Raw genomic sequence first — 24620 nt, forward strand, 5'->3', positions numbered from 1 at the left:
TTATAAAAATGTCTAACCACTGTGTTGTGCACCTGAAATGAATATAATATTGAATGTCAACTGTAATTAAAAAAAAATTAAAAAGTGAAAAAAGAACATATAAATTAAAAATAAACCAAAGAAACAACAAAAATGATGCAGTTTAGGTTTTTTTTTTCTCTTTCTCCTAAGTAATAGCATATTCTAGTCATTCTTAAGACTGTATACAGTGGTAGCTTTTTTTTTTTTTGAGCTTGGCTGTTAAAGCTTCTCAGCCAAGGGAATCTCTCTATTACAATACATAGTTTCAATGTTTCCTTAACACTGGTCACTACCTGATACTGTCTTACTTATTTACTTGTATCTCCATCTGAAAAGAGACTTTGCCCTGAGAACAAGCTCCTTGAGAACAAGGACTTCGAGTATATCCATTGCTTTTTTAAAATAACTGCCCAGACCATAGAAAACAATCAATAAATATTTGTTGAATTCATTTATTAATTACTTTTTTAGGTGAGAATATTTCATAGGATGACTTTTTTCTAATTTTATCGCAGGAATGACATTAGCATCAATTTTGAAGATGTACAGCTGCTGCTTCCATATTAACTTTTCTGAGATTAGAATTTGATTAAAAAAGTCATCTCTATATGTGTCCATTCTTGTAGTGGAATAATGCAGACTTCAAAGGAGTATGAAGAGAGTTTGTTCAAAGGGTATAAACTTTCAGTTGTAAGATGAGTAAGTTCTAGGGATCTAATATACAGCATGGTGACTATAGCTAATAACACTGTATTAAATACTTGAAAACTGCTAAAAGAGTAGATCTTAAGTGTTCTCACCACACCAAAAAAAAAAAAAAAAAAAAAAAGAGAGAGAGAGAAAAGGAAAGGTAACTATGTGAGTTGATGGAGTTGATAATTAGCTTGATTATGATAATTATTTCACAATGTAGATGTACATTGAGCCATCAGTTTGAACAACTTAAGTATATACAATTTTTATTTGTCAAGTACACCATAATAAAGCTAGGAAAAATAAAATATATGCTTATTTTGAAAGTGAATAAGAGGACTACGAATGGCTGAAATCTATGGCCCTTTTATATGGCTACAGAACAAAAAGTGAACAGAGCAATAAATGCTTTAGAATGTCTTAAATTTTTCTTAATTATATGTTAGAAAAGTAAAGCAAAACATTCACCAATTGTTCCTATTACCTCTTTGTTTTTCATAGAACATATCGAGAGAAATTTAGAATTTAAAAAACTTAGTTGGCTAACTAGTAAACCAATAGGTCAGAAATATGGGAATAAAAACAGTTGTTCTTTCTGGAAATGAGGTGGGTGGGTGGTTCTTAACCATGTTGTTGTTACTCATTGGTTGGCACAATCAGTTGTTGGAGACAATGTTAAAAGTTCACACCAAAGCTTGTAAAACCTCTGTCAAAAGTTTTTTTTCGAAAACCTGTTCAATTTTTTTTGTTTCTATAAAAGATTAGCGGGAAGCACATTCCAAATGATGTTAAGAAAATGATGTCACTACAGGCTTTTAATTTCTGCCTTGAGGGAAACAGTGAAAAGAGCCTATACATTATTCTCTTCATAACTTTTGTGACAACCCTGTTCATGTGCTAGCTGAGGACACCCCCTCTGTTGTTCATTCTCATAGTTAAGTGGGTCACACAAGTTCAGGGATCCACGATGCATTTGACATCATCAGGCAAAGAGAAGAAACTGTGGTTAACACTTACTTTGGAATCTTGGATTTACAGTATTATTGCCTTCAAAAGAGCTTCCAGAGAGGGAAGCTAGACCTAATTTTGGTAAATCTGATATTGATTCCATTTGATAGAATGAAACATTTACCAAATAATACTGTAACACTTTCAAAATCAATGAAATGGTTTACTCATTTTTAAAACGTTAATATAGTTTGGCTACAGTCCTCAATCAGGGCTACATATATGCCATTTTACATATATGCTTTTATTTCAAGAAATAGTTAATTATATTTTAAAATAACTATTTTTAGTGTTACAAATCATCATGTGTCTCAAATTATGTGGGTTCCCACTGAGATTAATTTGACTAAGTCATTTGATTTTCCTTTTTCTTATTTTATAAAAGTGATTAGAAAGATGTGCTATCTTTATTTCCCAGGAAAGCATTTAGGAAGGTCTAAACAATACATCAAAGAGGATGATCATCTTCTACTATAGCTTACTGTACATACTTTTCTTCTGAGTGTGTTAATGAAAGAACTATAGACATAAAAGTTATTGAGTGAATGAATAATTGCAGACACTTGGTATTCCTTCTAAACACATTAGTTTTCCTATTGACTAACTTTCATGCTTAAGGAAATTAACTCTTTCTGCTCACCCAAATCTGTAAAATAAATTTTCAAATAATATAAAACAATTGAGAATTTTAAACTTAGGAGAAATAGTTAAAAATCATTTAAAAAATCAATTCACCACTACTCTCCAGAGGTCTCTCATTCTCTGTAGTAAAACAAACAAACGAACAAACGAGCAGGCACTAAGAACAATTGAGAAATGCAGTAAAAATCAGTACAGTACAAAGTACAACCCTTGAGTATACACACTGTATAAACCCCTTGTTTGGGAAGAGTTGTTAACATGATGGGATATCTCCACAGGAGAATCATCATGGGAATATTTGTATTCATTTTCTATTGCTGCATAATAACTTACCACAAACTTAGTGGCTTACAGAAACTCATTCATTATCTCACAGTTTTGCATGTCAGAAGTCCAGGCACAGCTCAGCTAGGCTCGCTACTGAGGGTCTCATAAGGCTGAAATTTAGGTGTCAGCTGGGGCTATGGTATCATCTGAAGCTTGGAGTACTCTTCTGGGCTAGTTCAGGTTGTTGGAAGAATTCAGTTTCTTGTGGTTATACATCTGAGGTCCCAGTTATTCTTGCTGGCTGACAGCTGGAAGGTAGCTCTCATCTCCTAGAGGCCACCTGTAGGTCTTAACCAATGTGGCCTTCTTATAACGCTGTAGCTTACTTCTTTAAGGCCCGCTGGAGAATCTCTCAGACTTCTTATGAGAGCTCACCTTATTAGGTCAGGCCCATTCAGCAGTCTCCCTGTTGATACTCAAAGTCAGCTGATTAGGAACCTTAATTGCCATCTACAAAAATCCTTCGACTTTGCCATATAACATAATCTAATAATAGCCATATCAACATGGGAATATCATTTGAGCATACTTGGTTTCTGGTGAATAACTGCTTTAAATAGCACACTGTGAACATGACCCTATAAACAAATACTGTAATAGGATTTCATAATTATCTATATAAACTTTAAATTTTATATCACTTTATAAGTTACAAAGTACTTGTAAATATTCTGCATCATTTGATTTTCATGACTACCTATCAGAGAGGCACAGTAGGTATTAGTCCAATGTTACAGGTGAAAAAAAACAAGGCTCAAAGCAGCTAAGAGATTGCCCAAAGCTTTACAGCAAAGTAGAAATAATGTTGGGCTTCAGCCCAGGGTCTTTTCATCCTTACAGTCTAATCCTGTTTTTTGCTAATCCTGTGGTTTTCAAACTGTTTCAGGGATTACTGCAAGAAGTGAGGTGACACTAAGAAGGTAGGGCTAAGCGTTGAAATAGCAGCTCTACTTTTGTTTGTTCCATATGTTGGGGGTTCTATGTAAGCTTTAATAACCATGGCACTGCACCATGCTGCCTTGTTAAAAGTAAAGAAAAATATTTACTAAAAAATTTAGTTTAAAAAATGGTTTAGATATAGATAAAAAGCCAAGAGCCTATTCTACTAAAGTTTTAAGAAGCTGTCATTTCTTCCAGCAGCTGGTAGACCTTTTATAAAGAAAGAAAGAAAGAAAAAAAAAAACACATTAAATAGTTGGTTTGAAATGTACATGTAGGAGAAAAAGAGAAACCCCAACTCCTTCACTTTTTAAATACGTGTAAAAAAATTAATACCTTCTTAATGTCTGGTCTCTTATTTTTCTTTTCATGCAGGCATTGACTGGCAATAGAGTACAGAGTTTCAATGGAAGCAAAATCAATGTCATTCATCTTCTCATCAATGTAATCTTCAATTGTCTTTTCTTCATCTTCAATTTCTTCTTTAATATCTAGCTTTAAAACAAATGTTAAAGCTTTAAGAGTTTCAAATAAAAGTGAAAGAAATCAGAACATACATTTTAATTATTTAATCTACTTCGTAATAACATGTACTCCAATTTTATTGTCTACTTTTATAGTGAACATTTTTGTTTGTTTGGTTGGTTCGCTGGTTTTTTTTAGGTGAGGCAACCACTTGGTTGACCTCACAGATTGCAAGCACCTTGCCAGCTTACAATCGCTTATTTTTTTATTTTTTTACACCTACAGCACCTGGTCTTCCTAGGTGGTCTCCCATCCAAGTACTAACCAGGTCCAACCCTGCTTAACTTCCAAATCAGATGGGATCGGTCTTGTTCAGGGTGGCATGGCTGTCTGTCTACTTTTAAAAACTTAAGAATTGAAGACATATAGGAGAAACCCTATTCATTCATTCATTCATTCATTCATTCATATATACCTCCTAGATACTTTCAGATATTTGCCTTCTAATTTTTGTATCTACGTGACTGAGCTAGTTGCTCTCATATTCCCACTAGCGGTATTTACTAGACTGCCAGCACAAGGTGCTCTGCTTCTTGATATGCTTCTGATAATGCAATTCCAACTTCTGAAACCAGGCTTCCCCTCCTTATGATACTCAAATTGTTGAATCAAAGAGAAAGAGGAAGGAGGAAAAAGTGGGCAGGGCCACGATGAAAAAGAATGACTAGGGAGAGGCATAGGACTAGGATGGTATAGTGAGTTGAGCAGCAGCCTCAAAAATACATGCTCAATTTTTAATATAAAAAAAATATAAAAAAAATATAGATATATATATATCTATATCTATATCTATATCTATATCTATATCTATATCTATATATATATCTCCAAGTCCTAATCCCCAGAACCCATAAATGTGAGTTGGGGAAAAAGTTCTTTGAGAATGTAATTATGTTCAGCATTTTGAGATGAGATCAAATCCTGGATTACCTAGAAGGGCCCTAAATCAATAACGAGTGTCTATATAAGAGATAGAAAGAGAAGAAAACAGACACAGAGGAGAAGACAATGTGACCACAGAAGAAGAATATAGAGAGATGTAGCAACAAGTCAAGGAATGTCAGCTGCCACCAGAAGCTGGAAGAGGCAAGGAAAGAGTCTCCCTTAGAGTCTCCAGGAGGAATGTGGCCCTGACAAAACCTTGATTTCAGATTTCTGGCTTTTAGAACTATAAGAGAGTAAATTTCTATCATTTTACATCTGTTTGTGATTTTTTTTTTTTTTTAAATAGCAGCTCCAGGAAACTAATACAGGTGGAAAAGACTGTTTATGTGAGTTAATTGTAAAGTCTCCAGATACTCTTCCAAAGATGAATTTTGAAAGTGTTTGGGTAATGGCAGAATCTAGTGATATAAAGGTTCTTTAATGGATGACTCTCTTTTAGTTATATTTATATTAGAATCTTATTATTTTATATCATACCACATTCAAACATTAAGAACAAGTGAAAGTATAATCTTCCTTGAAGTTTTATGGTTTTCACTATTTTATGATGCACACACATGCAAAAAGACTAAGATGGATCCTATGTTTTTTGCATTTCATCCTTATTCAAACCAAAGTTTTGAAACCTTTATAATATTCTGAATGAGAAAAACGTCTCAGGTAAAACAATGGAAAATTTAGGCCTTTAGACAGATAGGCCTTGATTAAAAAGCATTAAGTTGCAAGGTAGTAAAACACTGGGTTTCCTTCCTTCCTTCCTTCCTTCCTTCCTTCCTTCCTTCCTTCCTTCCTTCCTTTTCCTTCCTTCCTTTTCCTTCCTTTCTTCCTTTCCTTCCTTCCTCCCTCCCTCCTCCCTCCTCCTCCCTCCTCCTTCCCTTTCCTTCTTTCCCCTTTCCCCGCCTGCCGTTGTTTTTGTTTTTTTTTTTTCTTTTTTTCACGCGCGCCGCGCCGCGCGCGCCGCGCCGCTTTTTTTTCTTTTTGTTTTTTTTCGCCGCATGCCGCGCGCGCGCGCCGCGCGCGCCGCGCGCAGCGCGCGCCGTGCCGCCGCGCTGCGCGTGCCGCCGCATGCCGCCGCGCGCAAAGTGCGCCGCCGCGCTGCCGCCGCGCGCGCTTTTTGTTTTGTGCCTTTTTTTTTTTTTTTTTTCCTTTATTTTGCCGATCTGATATTCGATTCGATCTGATTCGATCTGATTCGATTCGATCTGGATTCGGATTCGATCTGGATCTGGAATTGATTCGATCTGATTCGATTGTTCGATTCGACGTCTGACGATGTGGATCGAGATGCGCTGATGAGATTGACGATATGAGTGGATGTCAGAATGTCTGTACACTAATGTCTCAAAAACTGTATCACCAGCCCAGGCTTCTTTTCAGGCCTCCTGCCACCGATGAGACAGAAAATTTAATTTCTTTGCTAAAGACAAAATTTCACTGTATGCCACTGCAAAAATCCAATATTATAAAAACAACTTTTCCCAATAATATTATATTCTATAAATATACTTTAATGTGAAATATTATCTAGCATGTAATATTGCATTACCTCATATCCAATATACCATGGAAAGCTTTATAATGTAGTTTTATAAGGGACACCTGCAGCCATACTATAATAGATAGTGTACTCATGGCTTTTCTTAAGAATATGGTACAAAGCCCTTGAGTAAATATACCTTTTGATTTTCTTTTTTCTTTAAAAAAATCTTTTATAAGAGTTTATTTGAGACAAATTGATGACATATGCTGGGGAGCAAGATCTCACATGCTCCAGAGAATAACAGTTTTGTAGCTTCTTTTATGTATTTGAAATTAAGGGGGGAACATAAGGAAGATTACATGAAAGTAGGAAAAAGCAAAGCAAGGACTAGATTACTGAAGATTTAACAAAATTATGTGCTCTATTGAGGGTGGTTAAGCTTATTTCAAAGGTGTGTTAACCTAGATACACAGAAACAATGGACAGGGCTTCCTTAAGGCAAAAATAAACCTTTCGATAAAGAAATTATATGCCTGGGTGTGACTACTCACCATGACCTGCCCAGCAAGGAATTTATGATCAGATCACCCTGTGAGGTTACTTTCCATAGAATCCCTTTTTTCATCCACAATTCCTTCTTTTGATCATAAATCAATCCGAAGGGTGGACTAATGACCAACCTTTGGTCAGATAGGATGGTCTCACCGTGCTAGGAAGGATCATTCCTATGAAGTCTCAGTATCAATGTCATCATCTTGTTGACCATTGGACATTGGCAATCTGAGTTGAGGATGATTTCCCAAAAAGGGAAGGGTAATATACATTTTGACTTTCTAATCCTCATTCTAGGAAAATAATCTGGTGTATTGTCTGAATTTGTCCCACAGCTGTCTGAATTTGTCCCACTTGTTTGTCCTATTCGAACACATAAATTAGAATAAAGACAGTATAGTTATTTAACTAATTTTAAGAAAAACTTATACATGATGCCAGGTATTTCTGTAAATCTTTAATTTTATAAATAGACTTTCCAAATTCTTAAAATTTACTACGTAGGAAAAAAGGGGCATGGCATAATTTTCCTATAGCTTTAGCATTCAGTTAGTCTATTTATGTAATTGTCAATGAATGCATAATATAACACATAGTTGACGTTTTCTATAATAACTTTGTAAATAAAACACTCTGTAATAGAAACGGAAAGAGAATTTTAGTAGCAATTACATTTTGATATAAATTTGAATAGTAGCCATGTTATTTTTCCTCCTTGAGCTGAAAAGGCGGTTAGTAACCACCCTGAAAGTAACAAAATAAAAATATACTGGAGATGACCACAGAAATCATATAATTCTATTCTGATTCTACCCATAAAGAAATTAGAACATTGAATATATATGTGACTTTTCCAAGCTTCACAAATACTTCATAGCAGAGCTGAAATTAGAAATATTTGATGCTCTTTCCATATGCTGCTATGTAATTGCCAGTAGAAAGTCTGACACTTCTAGTTGCCAGATTTACCCATATAAATTTAGATTATAAGTGCAAAGAGAAAAAGACTGGAAAAAATGAATCTTTCGATTACCAATAACTGAGGTTCACGGTGTTCATCCACAGCTGGAAGCCCAGTTATTATTTCTAGTAAAACCTATGAAGACAAAAGACAAACCCATTAATGTAAACTCAAGGCAACATATAGAACCTAGAAAGACTATAATCTTGATTATGAAATCTGATTAATCATTTCCATGCACTGCACATGTCTTTTAGGCATGGAAACTGAAAGAACACAAGCTGTGGTCATTTCTTACCACCTCTTCCTTCATATCTACCTTGGGTCCCACCCATCTCCACAAACAGTTCTTTTCTATTGGCAACTTACTAAACAATCAGGTCCACTTATGTGTGTTCTGGACACTCCTTTTTCTGCCTTGCAGGGGATTCTTCGCAAGAATAATTTTTTCTGGCTCTTAGGATAATATTATTTTCTAAACCTTAACCATATCCTACAACACTGTGCCTTAACTTCACAGTGCTATTAAGTTAAATTTCCATATATAAAACACATAGGAAAAAATAAGATAAAGAAGTACCCAATTTCTCCAATCGTTCTTACTCACTTCTCACTCCATCTTAAAAGTTACCAGGAAGAGAATGGTAGATCAGAAAATGCCAAAGTGCATTTCCTTGAAAAATATTTCATTTTAAAAATGTCACTAAAGTGCATACTGTATGATATATTTATTTTATGCATTAATTTAAATTTCATACTAATTCATGAGAATAGTGTGGTGAAAAAATCATTTGTTATAGTAATTTCAGAAATCAATTTGAAAGTTTTACAAATTTGGAGAAATTTTTATAACTCTCATTTAACTATCTTTCTTTCTTTCTTTTTTTCTTTTTTTCTTTCTATTATGGTGACATTGGTTAATGAAATCCAGTAATTTTCAAGTGTACAATTCAATAGTAAGTCATATCTATATTGCATTGTATGTTCATTGTGCATAGTTAGATTTACGTCTCTATATACGAGAGCTATGCAAGACAGGTATATTCAACATATTCTACTTCAATTTCACGATAACTTTCAGAATTATTGTTACCAATTATAATATATGAAACTTACTACGCCAAAGCTGTAGATGTCAGATTTGGGCGTTATTTCTCCTCGCAAAGCTTCAGGTGCCATATAAGCTGTTGTTCCCACAATTCTGCTAGTCATGACTGTCTGGGCAAACTTCTCAGAAGCCCGTGCAAGCCCAAAGTCAGATATTTTGGCTGTAAAGTCTTCATCTAGCAAGATATTTGCACTGAAAAAAAATGTAAAGTTTGAAGAATAAAATGTTTTTCTTTTCAAGCATATCAAATGGTTCCTTAGGTGTATGAATGTACACATGTGTGTATTTACAGAGTATACCATTTTATAATATATGTCATAAAAGCTTGAAATTTGTGTAAATAAATCTAGATTTAAATAGATTTAAATAAATCAGATTAAAGCTCAAGAGAAATAATTGTCTTCTTTCTCTTTTTGTTTCTTGAGGAAAAATTTTAGGAGAATAAAAATGAAGTAATATTGTTCACATTAGTGAGAGATATTTTCATTATTTCACAAATAATGTATTACAGGGTAATTTCCCTTAAAATCTCCTAAAGCACCAGTCAATAGCTTTCCTAACATTTCTAAGTTCATTTAAAAACAAATTCCAACCCAAGTATCTCAATTATTCATTTCTTTATTTTTTTGTATCATCTGAAAACCTTTTGAAGAGGAAAGGATATAGCTAAAAGATCTTTCTTCATTCATTATTTGCATTCACTCATACATTCATATTTTCATTCCATAAAACTTATTGAGAACTCCCTATGTATTATACTGTTTAGACTCAGTGCTGGGCATGGGGGGACTCTTCGAATCTTATCTGTGACAAAGGTACATGAATAATTTTAAAAACCCAGTAAATACTCCATAATAGTGATATTAGGTATGAAATGTAGAGAGGACAACCACATGACTGGAAGAACTGGAAAAATTCCAAGGAAATATGTACTTAGTCTTGAAGGATTATTAGAAGTTGGTGGTTAAATGTGAGAAAGACATTTCAGGCAAATGGAGCAACATGTATGTAATGATGAAAACATAAGTACATACAACCAATTTCACAAAACTGGTTATGGTACCTGGAGGGAATTTGAACTGTATCCTGTGAGCAACATCTAAAGTTTTCATAGTAGAGAACTGAGGTTGTCAGGCTTGATTTTTAAGACCATGTAACTTGGCAATGTAGTAGTGAATAAATGTGAATTGGTACAGATTGGTTAAAGGCTGATCAAGAGAGTCTGTAATAGAGTAAATGAGAGATAGTGAGGGTCTAAATAAAGCAGAGCACTGTGGAGAAAAAGGACATCTGTAATCTTGGAGTGCTCTAGGTTAAGACACGCATGTGAATAGTGATTAGAAAGAATAACAGCAAATTATTCTTTAAGGATGGTTTTCCAAAAGCTTTTTAACAGCAGCATTTACCTTTTAATATCTCTATGAATTTGATGATTTTCATGTAAAAAACTGATGCCATTAGCTGCACCCTGAGCAATCCTGCATCTCACGTGCCAAGGAAGTGGTGGAGTATCATCCTTATGAAGTAAAAAACAAACCAATTAAAAAAAAGGAGGATAAAAATATCTATAGAAATATATAATGGAAAAATTTTCTAAGCTACTACTAAAAATATTATATCATTAAGAATTTAGGACTCCGATTTTTTAAAAAGTTGTTAAAAAGTCATCTAAATATAATCAAATGGAGGTTAGCATTTCTCATTTGACAATAAAAATATGAGTTTAGCCTTGACTGATAATTTTATCTCTTAGATTATCATCTAACAGAATGGCAATCTCAGTTTTTTACATATCAACTATATAATTTTCATAGAGCAGGAAAAATATTAAAATTAATGTGGTTTAAATTATCCTGTCATAAAGTGAATATTAGTATCCAACACAGAAATAGGAAGCCAAAAATCTGATGAACAAACATCTTACCAAGCAAGACAGTCTGTCTAGCAATGAACCATTAGGCATGTAAACACAAACTAAGCAGAGGTCATCTCCATCACTTGAGAAACCAAGTAGTTCTACTAAGTTTTCATGTTGGCACCTGTGACAAATAATTTTCCACTCAAAATTATTATGATACATACATATATTCAGCTGTAGATTGAAAGTTATTTAGTTCAAAGCTTTAACAGAAAAAAAAAGCAAGAAAATAATAAATGCTATATATCATTATAACATGGTATGTGTTTATATATGTTAATTATAGCTGTTTACAATTTTCTGCAAACAGTTCCCCTTTTAGTCAATACTGATCAACATTAGAAGCAAAACCTCTATTTTAGAGTAAAAGTACAAAAATTAAGACCATTGTAACTTGTGATAGTTTGGTAAAGGACTAGGCTGGTGTTTATCTTTGTTTAGCACAATTTTCAGTGATAGCACGAACAAGATTTCAAGAAATCGAAACTTGTATGTTAACCCTTTCAAGAATTCTCTAACACATCCAAAGCACCTATTTACCGATATGTAATCTTTAATCACATTTAATTTACATTTTTGATATTTAATTATCTTTAATCTGATTATTTCTAACTTAAATTGAGTTTCTTTATATACTTGAGAGTAATAAAATTCAAGAGAGCTGAAATATAACAAAATCGCAGGCCTCTGTGGTAAAGTAGAAAGAAAACTGGGCTCAGAGTTCAAAGTCCTACATTTAAAGTCTAGCTCTGCCACCTCCTGGATATGTGACCTATAGCAAATTAACAACTTACTGAGCCTCAGCAACTTTATCTGCTAAATGTGGAATATACCTATTATGTAACATGGGTGCTATGAGAATTAAAAGAGCAAATATATGAGAGCCCAGAAATATACTTAGAACATGATAAGTATTCCATCCAAGTGCTTAATCATTTTGTTCATTCAGAATGATCTATAACCTGGCATCTCATTTTGATTTAAATCACAGTTTATCCTCAAAATTATTTTACAAGTGTAAATTAAAATGATAAGTGCTCCATTTTCCATCAAACTGGCACATTTTAAAAATGAGTACATAGTATTTGCTGAGTTTATACCATACACAAGACACTGTGGTGATTTACCTGCTTTGTTTTATTTAATCCTCACAATAAAGAAATGAAGTAAGAACTATTATTATCCCATTTTATGGATGAGAAAACTAATGAATAGAACTAAGAAACATGGCCAAGGTCATTCTGCTAGTAAGGTCTGAAGATTGGCACTTATTAAAAAACAGTAATATTATACAATGGTGGTGAGGTAGCAGTGAAGTTTGAAGTTGTAATATATTGCAATACATTGCTGGTAAGGAGTATTGTCATAACTTATCTATAAGGCCATTTGGACATACTTGTTAAGTCTTTAAAAAGTTCATAAATTCTGAACTAGTAATTCTTCTAGGACTTTATCCTGATGAAATAAGCAGAATTGCATTCACATATTTATTTAAATATTAAATTACTTTTAATGACATGGAAAAATGCTATACACACATCATGAAGCAAGTACATCAAATATTAGCAATGGTTATTTCTGAGTGATATATTTAAGAGATTATTTTTATTATTTAAAAATATTTGTCTGTATTTCCCAGATTATCTACTTTGAACAAATTACTTTTAGGACAGGAGAGTGGGGATGGGGGTGGGAAGAATAAATTGTGAAAAAACTTTAATTTTTTTTATCAGTGTGCGTTATTTTTACTGTGAATGAATTAATTCCAGTCTACTATTTATTTCTTGAGTTTAAGCAACTAGAATTGGCGATTCATAGCAATGGGTCCAATGAGTGTAAATCGATAAACTCTACTAGTATTCAGATCAAAAGCTCAAGCTTTGGGATCAGACAGATCTGGATTTGAAACCCAGCTCTAATATTTATTGGCTATGTGGCTTTGGGTAAGTTTTTAATCGTTTCTAAATCTCAGTGGAGAAAAAAAAAGTGTATGTCCTATTCTAACAACTACTGTGAGGCTTAAATGAGACAATGTACCTAAAATACATTGCACAGTGTCTGGCATATTGTATACACTCAAGTGTCAGTCACTATAATCATTAGAATGAATTTCCTGATTTGTTTCTTCTACGCTTCCTGATGACGCCCAACACTTTTTAGGCACACTGGGTCAATGCCTTCCAAGTATTCTTGCATGTAACACTGCCTGGTTTATGGGTGTTAACATATCTAAGGGCTATTATTGTATACTTTTTAAAATTCTGTATCTCTACAATTTATCTTTGATGAATTCTGTGGGCAGGAAACACGACAATGGAAAACCGGTAAAATTCCATGTTACTTTGCTGATTTAAAATAACTGCTATTTAATCTACTGGCATAGGGAATATGTCATCATAGACTTGTAGAGTCAAAGTTCTTTCAATTCTTCTAACCTAAATCCTTTATTTTAATTTTATATATTTGAAAACATCACCAGTGCATGGCATACTCTGGGTAAGAAACCAGGTCCCTTACTCCATGTCTCACTCTTTTTTACTATACCACACTGCCAAATTACTTACTTTGCCATTACTTTTATTTCTTGATCAAACTGTTGTTTCAGTTCGTCAATGCTAATGTCGACCATCTAAAAAAATAAAAAGATATGCAATATAATACAATACAATAGTCCAAAGGATCCTAAAGCTAGAATAGGGCTCAGGAGATCAGCTGGCTGACCCTGCTTTCCTTAAAAACAGTAAGGCGTTATCTCTCCCTTTTATAGAACTGAAAACTGAAAATATTGGTGACTTGCTCAAGGTTCTATGGTTGGTTAGTGGAAGGAAAAAGCCTTATATTGGGAACAAAATGAAATAATGAGACCTCATAAACATTTTGAAAAAATTATGTGTAGCAGAAAACATAAGCTAATTTGAAGGCAAACAAAACAAAACCTGTAAAAGTATATGCAGCATATGTAATAAAATGTGACTATCTTTATCTTATAAATATGTATTATATTGTTATTTTTAGAACATAACAACAGATTTTGACTATAATGAATCAGTAAGTAAAAGGTGAACACCATACTAGAAATGGGAACAAAGGAACTAGATAAGAAAATGTTCAGTCTTTTTTTCTTAATGTATATTTTATGTTTTATTTTTATGAGAAAAGTAGTATAAGAAAGTTAATGTTATAAAATTTTCTTAGTATCTTACCATTTTAATCTTGATTATTCATGAAGTACCATGTAAAGCAGGACTTCTTAACTTTATTTTATGAATTGCCCATAATTATATATATAATTGTATGTATGTGTGCATAACTATATTTTTGTAGGGATAGAGCTCATATCTTTCAATAGATTTTTAAATGTTTCAGATTACCAGCTTAGAATGATGTTTACTTAAAGAAAATATACACTGAAATGATAATATACTTCCTAAAGTTTAATTTAAAACTTATTATATGGAACAATAGGAAGCAACTCTTCCTTTAAATATTTTTATTCCTAAAAATATAACTTACTGCAGCAAGCTTCTTCACTGCTACAGTTCTGTTGTTTACATAGCCTTTATATACAACTCCAAATCCTCCTTCTCCTATTTTGTTACCACCGATAGAAATGGGTCGTTCATCAAAGTTATTTGTGACATTCTTCAATTCATAAAATGAAAAACTGTGAAAACCTATAATATCAATAAAGGGAAAAAGTGTTTCAATAAAAAAGAAATTGGTTTTAATAATTTCAGTATTTTTTCAATTTAAGTGTTTTATACTTAAATATTTACTACTTTGGATTAGACACATTGGAAGAGAGCAAAATAATTTTTTAATTAAAATTTTAATTATTATCTTGAGAATCCTGTTTGGTGGCCCTCCACCCAAAACTTTAGTCACTTATTTTCTTTATAAAATAATCCTTTTATGTTATATAAATAGTTACTCATTGCCTCTACTCAGGAGGAAAAAAAAAACACACAAAAGAGCTGTTGCCAACGTACATAAACGAAAGGAGAAAATTGTTTAATAGCAGTGATGATCTTAATGGCAAACTGCTGGTAGAAGGCACTGCAAATGTTACTTACGTGTGTCACTAACTCCTAAACTTTCTGGACTTGAGGAGTCAGGTGGCATATAGTTTTGTTCAAGATTCTGCACAGGTATCACAAATGTCTTCTCCTTGCCATAGAGAGGCACTTGTTTTTGCTGAACTGTTACAGGTTCTTTAGAAGGTAGTGTATTAACAGTTTGGGGAACAGCATCTGCCAAATGAAATAAGATACAAGTTGCCCTTCCATAAGAAAAAGTGTTTGTGAAAACTTTAAACTAGGAACTCAGTTCATTTAATATCACTCCAGTTTCCACATTAGCTTTACATTCTCACAGCAGACATAAGAAGCTACCTAGTAAGAATTTGGTTTTGATAAAAGGTAGAGAAGGGAAGGCAGTGTTTTCAAAAAGTGGCCCATGAGCCACTTGCAGCAGAAGCACTGAAGTACTTGTTTAAAAACATAGACCTTCAGCCCAATTCTAAAATTCTGATAACAATATCTATAATAGAGCCCAGGAGCTACCTGGGCTAGCCTGGGCTCTATTATATTATTATTATATTATTACCTAGCCGAGGTAGCTCCTGGGCTCTATTATATTATTATTATATTATATTATTATTAACAAGAACTCCAGGTGATTTTTATGCACACTGAAGAGTGAGAAACACTGGTGTAAAATGGCATCAAATGGAAACAGTAAGGTTATGAGGAAAGCAACTAGACACTAATCCACCAAAATACAGTGCAAGGAAATCGTGAACACAGAGTCCCATTGGGATGGAAGTTGAGGGTGAAAAAAAAAGGAAAGACCTCAAAACACAAATAAAGAAAGAAAAAAAAAAAAAAAACTCAAACCCAAAACTTATTTCTATCCTTCTAAACTGCCTATTGGCACAAAACTACCTTACTTTCATGGTGGGACAGATTCAGTCAAGAAGCTTCCATCTCCTTAGCAGGAAATCTGCAGTGTCCTATGTCTGGGATGCTTATTAAAGAGTCGGGGAGAGTTGAAAGAATGAAAAGGAGTCTCAAATGTCAGGTTCATCTACTATGAGAAAAACGTAAAGAAGAAGAAATGTTCCTATTTATGCCACTTGTCTTCCACCCTAATTGCCGATGCCCTAGTCACTCTCAGTTTACCTGGTAGCAAAAGACTTGCAGGGGCAAAAAACTCATTTTGGACCAAAAGATCAACAAGATCACCAACTGTGCAATTTGTAGTGCCCCAGTCAAATAGTAATTCACAAGTGGGACTTTTTCCAGTTTGAAGTAATGCTTCAAATCTCCTTAAAAGCAAGTAACAAAGAAACAAAATTAGTATGTAAATAGAGTTCACATGAAAATAGGAATTATGCGCCCCCCCCCGCCTCCGTCTCCATCTTGCCCACAGCACCTCCTATAATATTAAAGGAAAAGGACAGCAAGTAAACCAGCAAGAATTACAGAGAACAGAAAAGATATGCCCAAGGAAAAAAGATGCAGAAGGTAATGATAATGTAAATTAACACATACTGAGTACTTACTGAGTATTTGCTCAGTGGGCTATAGGATGCACACACATGAACCATTTAATTCTCAAAGATATTATGAATATCATACTAATTTAGTAATGAGAAAGTCAGGTATGGAGAGGTAATCAGCCCATAGTTACAGAACCAATAAGCTGTACCTAAATTGAGATCCAAATTCAGATTTCAATTGAAATAAGAGTGTGCTCTCAAACTACTAAGCTATATTATTTCCCTACATGATATATTAAGTCAGCTAGCCATATGATTTTTAACAAACCACCTTGCTTAAATAAATAGAATATACATAAACTTGGAGAATTATTCTTTTAATCTTAATTATATTGCAATTAAATACAGAAAAACACAGATCAGTTTTTCATTCTCATTTTTTAAAAAATTAGTTTTCAAAAGTAACATTTAAAAACTTAAACAATATATATTTTTGTTTTTCCTCCAAATTTATTTGAAAAATTTCCAACCTACCAAACAGTTGAAAAAATAATACCATGAACAATTATTTACCCTTCATGTAGATTCACCAATTGACAAGTTGATAATATTTTGCCATATTTGTGCTCTCGCCTTCTCCTCCTCCATCTCTATTTCTGTGCTGTGTGCTTTAGAGTGTAGCCCAGATGCCTTATAGAATGTCTCACCGTCTGGAATTGTCTGACTGCTTCCTCATGATTAAATTTAGGTTGAAAATTTTTGGTAAGAACACTATAGAGGTGGCAATGTGTTCTTACCACTGTATCACATCTGGAGGCACATAATGGCAGTTTGTACCATTATTGGTGACACAAAGTTTGATTACTTGGTAAAGAAGGTGTACTTCAGATTTTTTCTCTTTTTATAGAGAAGTTGCTCTATTTCCCCTTCATAATTCCTAAGTAACCTGTGGCTAATACTTTTAAATCTTGTGCATATCCTGTTCATCACTAACCTTTCACTTTGTGGCTTTAGCATTTACCGATGAGCTATGCATAAATCAATTACTCATTGGTGGTTTTAAATTGGTAGCTTTCTAATTCAATCATTCTTTCAATAATTATTTGCTGCCATTATTCTGCAAAGAGCTTTTTCTCCCCACCACCACTGCCTCAACTGTCCTCTAAAAGTTTTTAACAGTAATATCAATAAAATATCTCTAAAAATAGGCTTTCTAACTTTAAATCTAAACTTCTAAGTAATTTAAGATGTTTAGCCTTCATATGAGGAAACATTTCCTAGAAGGAAGCTATGGGTTTTTTTAGGTGCTTTATTAGGTTAATGCTGAAAATCATAAGTTACATTTTTTTCTTGTTGCTTCTAAAGATAGATTTTGACATAGACTTGAGCTGAAATACCTGACAAAAATAAAATATGTACTGATATTTTATGCTAAATCAAGCAGAGATGAACAGAAAGAATAGAAATTATCTTAAAAACAAAAAAACAAAAAAACAAAAATTATCTGAAGGTAGTGTTCAAAAATCCTGGCTAACAACTAAGAATTCTGTCCATAGATGTATACATTTACAAGCAACTATAAAATGTCAATTTGAATTCCCAAAACACACTGTTAAAGTGAATTAGATATTCACATACTTAGAAGTTTATGCTCTAGAATTTTACTAGTGATTCCTATAATATGCTTATGTTATTTCAATCTGGAAATGACAAGTGTGAGGCAGAGTGAACTGTACTTGGTTTGCAAAACAGAGAACTAGAATAAAAGTGGGAATCTTGATTCTAACCCAAAAACTTATTTGCAAGATCACAATATTAGCCTAGCTGAATGAAGAAAAATTGCAAAAAAAAAAAACAAAAAACTGGTTATTTATTATCATTACCTCCCCTAGAGAGGTTAATTTTTTGAACTGCAACATTAGACAGTATTTATACCTACTAATCATTCTAGTAAGAATTTTTTAAAAATTTTATATGTTACCTTATGTGAAACTGATTGTATCTATCATCACCAGATGGTTTTTTAATAGCTACTGCTAACTTCTTCCATCCTTCTTGAGGATCAATAAAATCTGACAGCTTCCTAATTAGTCCAACATTGAGGCAGCGCACATATGTTGATGGTGTTATGGATTTGTTCATCTTCTATTCCTATAACATGAAAAGTTCTCATTAAAATTTTACAGTAGTTTTAGCAATGGTATCTGTAAGCTTATATATTGCTCTTTGTTATAACATATGAAATATTGGCAACTGATTACACTATAAGGGAACACTCTCAAGCCAACTACAGTTGACACTTGAACAACATGAGTTTGAATTGTGCAGGTCCACTTAAACATGGATTTTTTTTCAATAAATATTGTAAATATATTTTCCCTTCCTTATAATTTCTTAATAACATTTTTTCTCTAGCTTACTTTATTGTTGAAATAAAGTACATAATGTATATAACATACAAAATATGTGTTAATTGACTGTTTATGTTATCAGTAAGGCTTCTGGTCAACAGCAGTTTATTAGTAGTTAAGTTTTGGGGGAGTCAAAAATTATTCTAGGATTTGCAACTGCACAGGGGTTGGTGCCCATAACCCCTGTGGTTTTCAAGGGCCAACCGTAGTTGATAACCCAAGAAAAAAATTAAAATTGTGCTTTATTCATTTATCCTCTGGGCTTGCTTTCTTTTTCCACCTATAATATCAGTTAAAAAAATTAAGTTCGTTTTTTCTTTTCTGACATTGACATTTTCTGAGTGAAATTTACACAAAGGAGCAAAAAGTTTACTTTTGCAAAGATATTTTTGTGAACACATTCAGGAATCAAATCTATTAATAAAAGAGACTTATTTTTCAATTTAAAATATTTTCCTCAATCAGTATTTACTATTAAACATTTATGCAACACTCTTTGGTAGAAGGAAAACAAAATATATCCTGAAATAATTTGTGTAGCATTAAAAGGTATGGTCTATCCATCAGCTTTTCACATAACATGCTCCTCCTTGACCTCTTCACATTTCTTGAGTCCATTGGACCTGCCTGATCACAATTAATTCCCTACTAAGCCAAACTCTGTGGTTAACCACTTTAATTACTGTCTAGACAGAACTTTATTTCCTCAGTCCTCTTTTTCTTCTGCTTCTCCACTCTGGAGAGCTGCGGCCAGGGATAAATCTCATAATTTTACTTGTACACCAAAGCTAATGAATACATCTGTAGAGAACTAGATAACTGAGCTGAGTGTGGTGAATACAAATTTATGGGAACCCCCTTTCCATCAGGCAGACAACACTGCTCTTAACCCTTTTACTTGTCTTCACTCATTGTCCTTATTGACCGTTTCACACTTTTACCTCTCCACGTGGTTTTATTTGATCTCTATGTCCCTCACTCTCAGCATTTTCCAAGAAATCTATCTATGAAGGGAATAAGCTTAGGAAGAGAGAGGGAGGTGGAAGAAAGAGGGAAAGAAAAAGGAGAGAGGGAGAGGGAGAGAGAGTGGGAGAGAGAGAGAGAGAGAGAGAGAGAGAGAAAGAGAGAGAGGACACCAGTTATCAAACCTGGTCACTTGGTTTCAGTACTCTTTACACCCTTACAAATTATTGTGACACAAAGATATTTTTTTTTTATGTTGGTGATAACCACCAGTATTTACAATATTAGAAACTGACACTGAGAAATTTAAAAATAATAAATAAAAATAAAAAAAGTACATGTTTACACATTTTAATAAAAAATAAAAATATTTCCCCTTACAAAATAGAAGAGTGACGCTGTTTTACAGTTTTACAAATCTCTTTAATGTTTAACTTAATAGAGGACAGCTGGATTCTCATATCTGCTTCTACATTCAATCTGCTGCAATATATTGTTTTGGTAGATGTATATGAAGAAATTCCAGCTTCACACAGACATATAATTGGGAAAAAAAGGAGTATTTTAGTCATCTTTTCACAAACTAGTAGATATTTTTCTTTGATGCCATACTAAAACTTGATAAGTGATAGTTTTCAAAAAGTGTGTTGCAATGTGGAATCTGAAACCATATAATAAACTTTGTCAAATTAAAACCCATTGCATTTTGAATGAATCTTTTACAATATGTAATTTTGACCTTATGAACCTCCTGAAAGAGACTCAAGGACCCCAAACACACCTTGAACTGTTGATTTAAGGTTTAAGACTTAAGCTTGCTTGTAGATACAAAAGGGATATATATAGTGAATAGAGTATAAGGGAAGAGTCTCACCTTGAATAGAAGGAAACATCTTCCTTTGAATCTAGAAAAAGGGAAGCAGAAGTTTGGATATAGATATATTTTAAGTGAGAGGAAGAATTCCCAGACAATGTATTTTCTCCATGAAGCAGGAGGTAAGGTCGTCTAGGGCTAGGTAAAAAATTGCTCAAGCATCTTGAGGGCCAACTGGCAAATGCCTCCTGTTCCTTGAAGCCCATCACAAAAGGCACTATTGACTTTCCCTGAATGCCATCTCTTTTGCTTCAAATTTCCACTGGTCATTCTTCTATTATAACAATTATCATATTTTATTGTTTATGTATCTGCCCTCTCTCCTAGATGGTATGCTCTCACAGTTAGGGACCCAACCAAATTTAGCTTCAGCAGACATTCAAAATATTTGTGTTAAATGAAAGAAAGACTGATTTTTTTTTTTTAAGTTAAGAAATCGTATCTGCCTACAGATTTTGCAGTTATTCCAGTCACATTATTTTAAAAAATTTATTCAGATTTCTCTCCAATGTAAGTAGTAGTTAAGGTAGAATTGCTTAGTAATCCAAAAGCTAGAGCTAAAATAAAGAAAATTGAAAACAAAAAGTATACCTTAAAACTAAGGATAATTTGGTAGCTTTCCTGTACCCAGATTTCTAGCAGAGGTGATGGAACAGGAATATTAGAAAAAGGAAGGCTTTCTAACAACTCCTCCACACATATATGCTTGGAAGTTCTCAACTCAAAATTTAAAATTTTTCTTTAAACATTCATTCATATATCACCCCCAATACATATTTGTAAGAATATGCACGAAAATTTAACTGTGGTTATCTCTTGATGTAATTTTTATGGTGGTTCTTTCATGTGCTTTTCTGCATTTTCAATAATGGAAATAAATTATTTGTGTAGGAAGTTTTTAAAAGTATCATCTCTCTCAAAGTGTTCAAGATTTTACTTTAGGGTGCTTAAGATTAATAGAAGTGGAACAGGATATATTGCTTACAAATAATAAATAAATATTTCCATAACTATTTTCTCATACCATTAATTTTCATGGTAAAGAAAACCATTCACATTTTCAAACAAGACAATCCGGACAAGAATAGAAGGTAAGGTGAAAATTGAGAAATAAACTAAAATCAGTGTCAGCTTGTGGAACGCAATGCCTTCCTACTCATAAGCATGTTCTCAAAGTACTGTGCCCAAAGTAAGATTGAAAAATTTCTTGTCAAATGCATTAATAAAGTTTTAAGACTGTGTTTCATTACCACTCTGATCAGAAGAATAGGGTGTAGACGGATAAAGGGACGTTGGACTTTGAGGTTGCATGGGCCTGGATTTTAATATTGCTTTTCCACAAACCAACTGTGACTGAGATCAGTAACTAAGTTTCTCTGGACCTTGGTTTCTTAATCTGAAAAATAGAGTTGCTATAAGATTTAAAATCAACAAATGTGAAGTGCTTAATCCTATCAAAAACAGGTGATCAAAAAATGTAGTGATGATTATTTTATAGCAGAAGTTATTCTTATATCACATAAAAAAGAAATGTGCAGAGTTGTATTTAAGCTCCATTTTCAGAATAGTGGTAAGGGGCTATTGAGAGAGTAGAAATGAGATGTCTGAAAATATAGCCAAGCTTTTCAGATGGTGGTAGCCTTATTTTTATCAAGCATAGTATGTTTAATATGTTTATAATCTTCCTAAAATGCTTATTCTGCTCCATGCTTTCTTAAGCAAAATATACCAGATAACCATTAATCTTTATTTTTGGACAACTCAATATCATCGTTACGAAACAAAGCTGGTGATATCTTCCAGATCCATTAAATTATATAGGGCTGCCATTCTCAAAATGGGGTTTATGGTAGTATGCCATAAATTAAACATAACACATCATTCTCAAACAATGATTTAACTCAATGGTAAGTAGTTTAAAACACTTTGGATATATTTAAAAAATTAAAATATTATTCATTCATCAAATATTTACTGAGTATCTATTTTGTGTTGGATATCGATCCAGGTCCCTGGAGACAAAGCATTAGGAAAATAAGAAAAAATTAACTGAACTCATGGCCCTCATATTCTAATAGAGGTAGACATGCAATAAGCAGATAAACTCAATGGTATGTTAGATGGTAGCAAATTAAGTGAAGAAAAAGAGAAGGGGTTTTAATTTTAAGTGGGATAGTTAGAGTACGCCTCAATAAGAAGGTGCCATTTGATTAATTAAAAGTCTGAATCAATGAGAAAGACAGGCACTAGGATACTGTACGAAAATATTCCAAGGGTCTGAAGTGGGCCATTGAGAAAAAGCAAGGAGAAAGTGAGACTGCAGAGAAAGGAGCAGGAAAGTAGCAGATTAGATGAAAGAAGTAACAAGGCCAGGTCTCCTGGGGCCTTATAGCTTTTATATTGACTTTGTTTACCCTCTGAGTGAGATGAGAAGGCAGTGGAGATTTTGAGAAGACGAGAGACATGCTCTATACAGATGTTCTAAGACATTAAGGTTGCTGCTGAGAATAAAGGATACTAGAGTAAGGGCAGAGAAACAGGAAGAGACCAGTTAGTAGAGGACACCAATAATCCAGGTGAGAGGTACTGGCATCGTGGATTACAGTAGTAGCAAAGAAGGTGTGAAGTCCTAGGATGCTGAATATTTTCTGAAGTAGAGCAAATACAATCCTATGTCCTGCTGTGAAGGGTGAGAAGACCGCACCAAGGTTTGTGGCCTACACAAGTTTCTTGACCGAGATGAAGACTGTGGAAGAAGCAATTTCGGTCTGGAAGATCATGAGCTCAGCTTGGACAGGTAGAAAGCAAACTCAAGCGAATGTTTAGCATGCAAACAGGAGAATAAAATAAACCTGAACTTTCTGACGGTCTCTTCAAGGACTACCCCAGAAAGGGAAAAGACAGATTTTAATATTCTCTGCTCTTAGGGCTCCTTGGTCAGAAGCATTTATGAGGCACTAACAGAGCTATCTGTTCTACCCATTCTAAATGGCTCAAATGCTTCCTCCCTTTCTCCGTGCCTGCTTTTTATCTCTTTGTTTTCTCTCTTGCTTCAGAGTTAGCATGTCCACTTTCCCTATTTGATAATGTACTTATCTAAACCTTACAACCCCTTTCGGACTTCTAGTTTCTTGGAAGCCTGGAACCCAGAGAAAAAGCTAGAATCTTGTAAGGGCTCAGAATGCTTTCCATAGGACGAGCTTCTCTGCTGGGTGCTGGCCTTACTTCCTGGTTCTCAGGAAAAGAGATTTCATTTTGTAATCTGGCACTCGGACGGCACTAAGCGCAGGGGGTTGAGAAATTTATGGCGAGGTCCGACTGAGCCACAGAATGGCTGGGTGTCGCCTCTCCACGCCCCAAGTTCCTCTTCAGGTTGACTAACTTTTAGATCCCCTGGGACTCAATCAAGTCTTTATCCTGGGGCAAGCTCTGCCCATACAACCTATTTCGTCCTTGTCTCATTCTGAAGATAAGCGTGAATTTCCTTCCGAAACGGTTCCTCAACAACCTTGGGGCAGATGGACAAAGGCGGGGGCTGTGGACTTCGGACAACCTGCCGTGAAAGAGGCGCGCACAGTTGGAATCCCTTACCTGCCCAAGCGCGGGGCGCCAGGTGCCGACGCGACCCCGCCCGGCTGTCTCAGCAGATGAGGAGGAATCAGGGCAATAGGAACGGCCAGGGAGGGGCGGGGCCGAACGGGCCCATCATGCCAGGCCCCGCCCAGGCCCCGCCCCCCCGTTCCTCGCTGCCTC

The 24620-nt window shown here is 34.1% G+C and overlaps 1 protein-coding gene and 1 pseudogene across 4 annotated transcripts; both read right to left on the reverse strand.

The window, feature by feature from the left end:
- Positions 1–459: 459 nt before the first annotated feature.
- IRAK4 (interleukin 1 receptor associated kinase 4) lies at positions 460–24613 on the reverse strand. Of its 4 annotated transcripts, XM_039882256.1 has the most exons (13): positions 24459–24544; positions 20868–20898; positions 18601–18770; positions 16300–16445; positions 15193–15369; positions 14633–14793; positions 13684–13748; positions 11126–11240; positions 10608–10717; positions 9210–9393; positions 8166–8228; positions 3967–4125; positions 460–3840 (listed from the first exon to the last, which is right to left on the reverse strand). In XM_039882256.1, exons 3-13 carry the CDS (start codon positions 18759–18761, stop codon positions 3805–3807), a joined length of 1377 nt encoding a protein of 458 aa, XP_039738190.1. In that variant the 5' UTR covers positions 18762–18770; positions 20868–20898; positions 24459–24544; the 3' UTR covers positions 460–3804. The 4 variants fall into 4 exon arrangements, with proteins under 4 accessions (XP_039738190.1, XP_039738189.1, XP_039738191.1 ...); XM_039882255.1 differs by lacking the exon at positions 20868–20898 and having other exon boundaries at positions 24459–24613; XM_039882257.1 differs by lacking the exons at positions 16300–16445; positions 18601–18770; positions 20868–20898 and having other exon boundaries at positions 24459–24565.
- On the reverse strand, positions 4372–4489 carry LOC120618646 (uncharacterized; annotated as a pseudogene).
- Positions 24614–24620: the final 7 nt, after the last annotated feature.

Source organism: Pteropus medius, unplaced genomic scaffold, assembly GCF_902729225.1.
Source record: "Pteropus medius unplaced genomic scaffold, Ma_sr-lr_union100, whole genome shotgun sequence".
Taxonomy (NCBI): Eukaryota; Metazoa; Chordata; class Mammalia; order Chiroptera; family Pteropodidae; genus Pteropus; species Pteropus medius.

What these genes read in the sequence shown, in the direction of transcription:
- IRAK4 (XM_039882255.1), bottom strand. Translation starts at nt 18,761, where the DNA reads ATGAACAAATCCATAACACCATCAACATATGTGCGCTGCCTCAATGTT. An exon ending in TTTAGGAGTTAGTGACACAC is followed by an intron (nt 14,794 to 15,192) that starts GTAAGTAACATT and finishes TTGATATTATAG; the next exon opens with GTTTTCACAGTTTTTCATTT. An exon ending in ACCGTGAACCTCAGTTATTG is followed by an intron (nt 4,126 to 8,165) that starts GTAATCGAAAGA and finishes TTTGTTTTAAAG; the next exon opens with CTAGATATTAAAGAAGAAAT.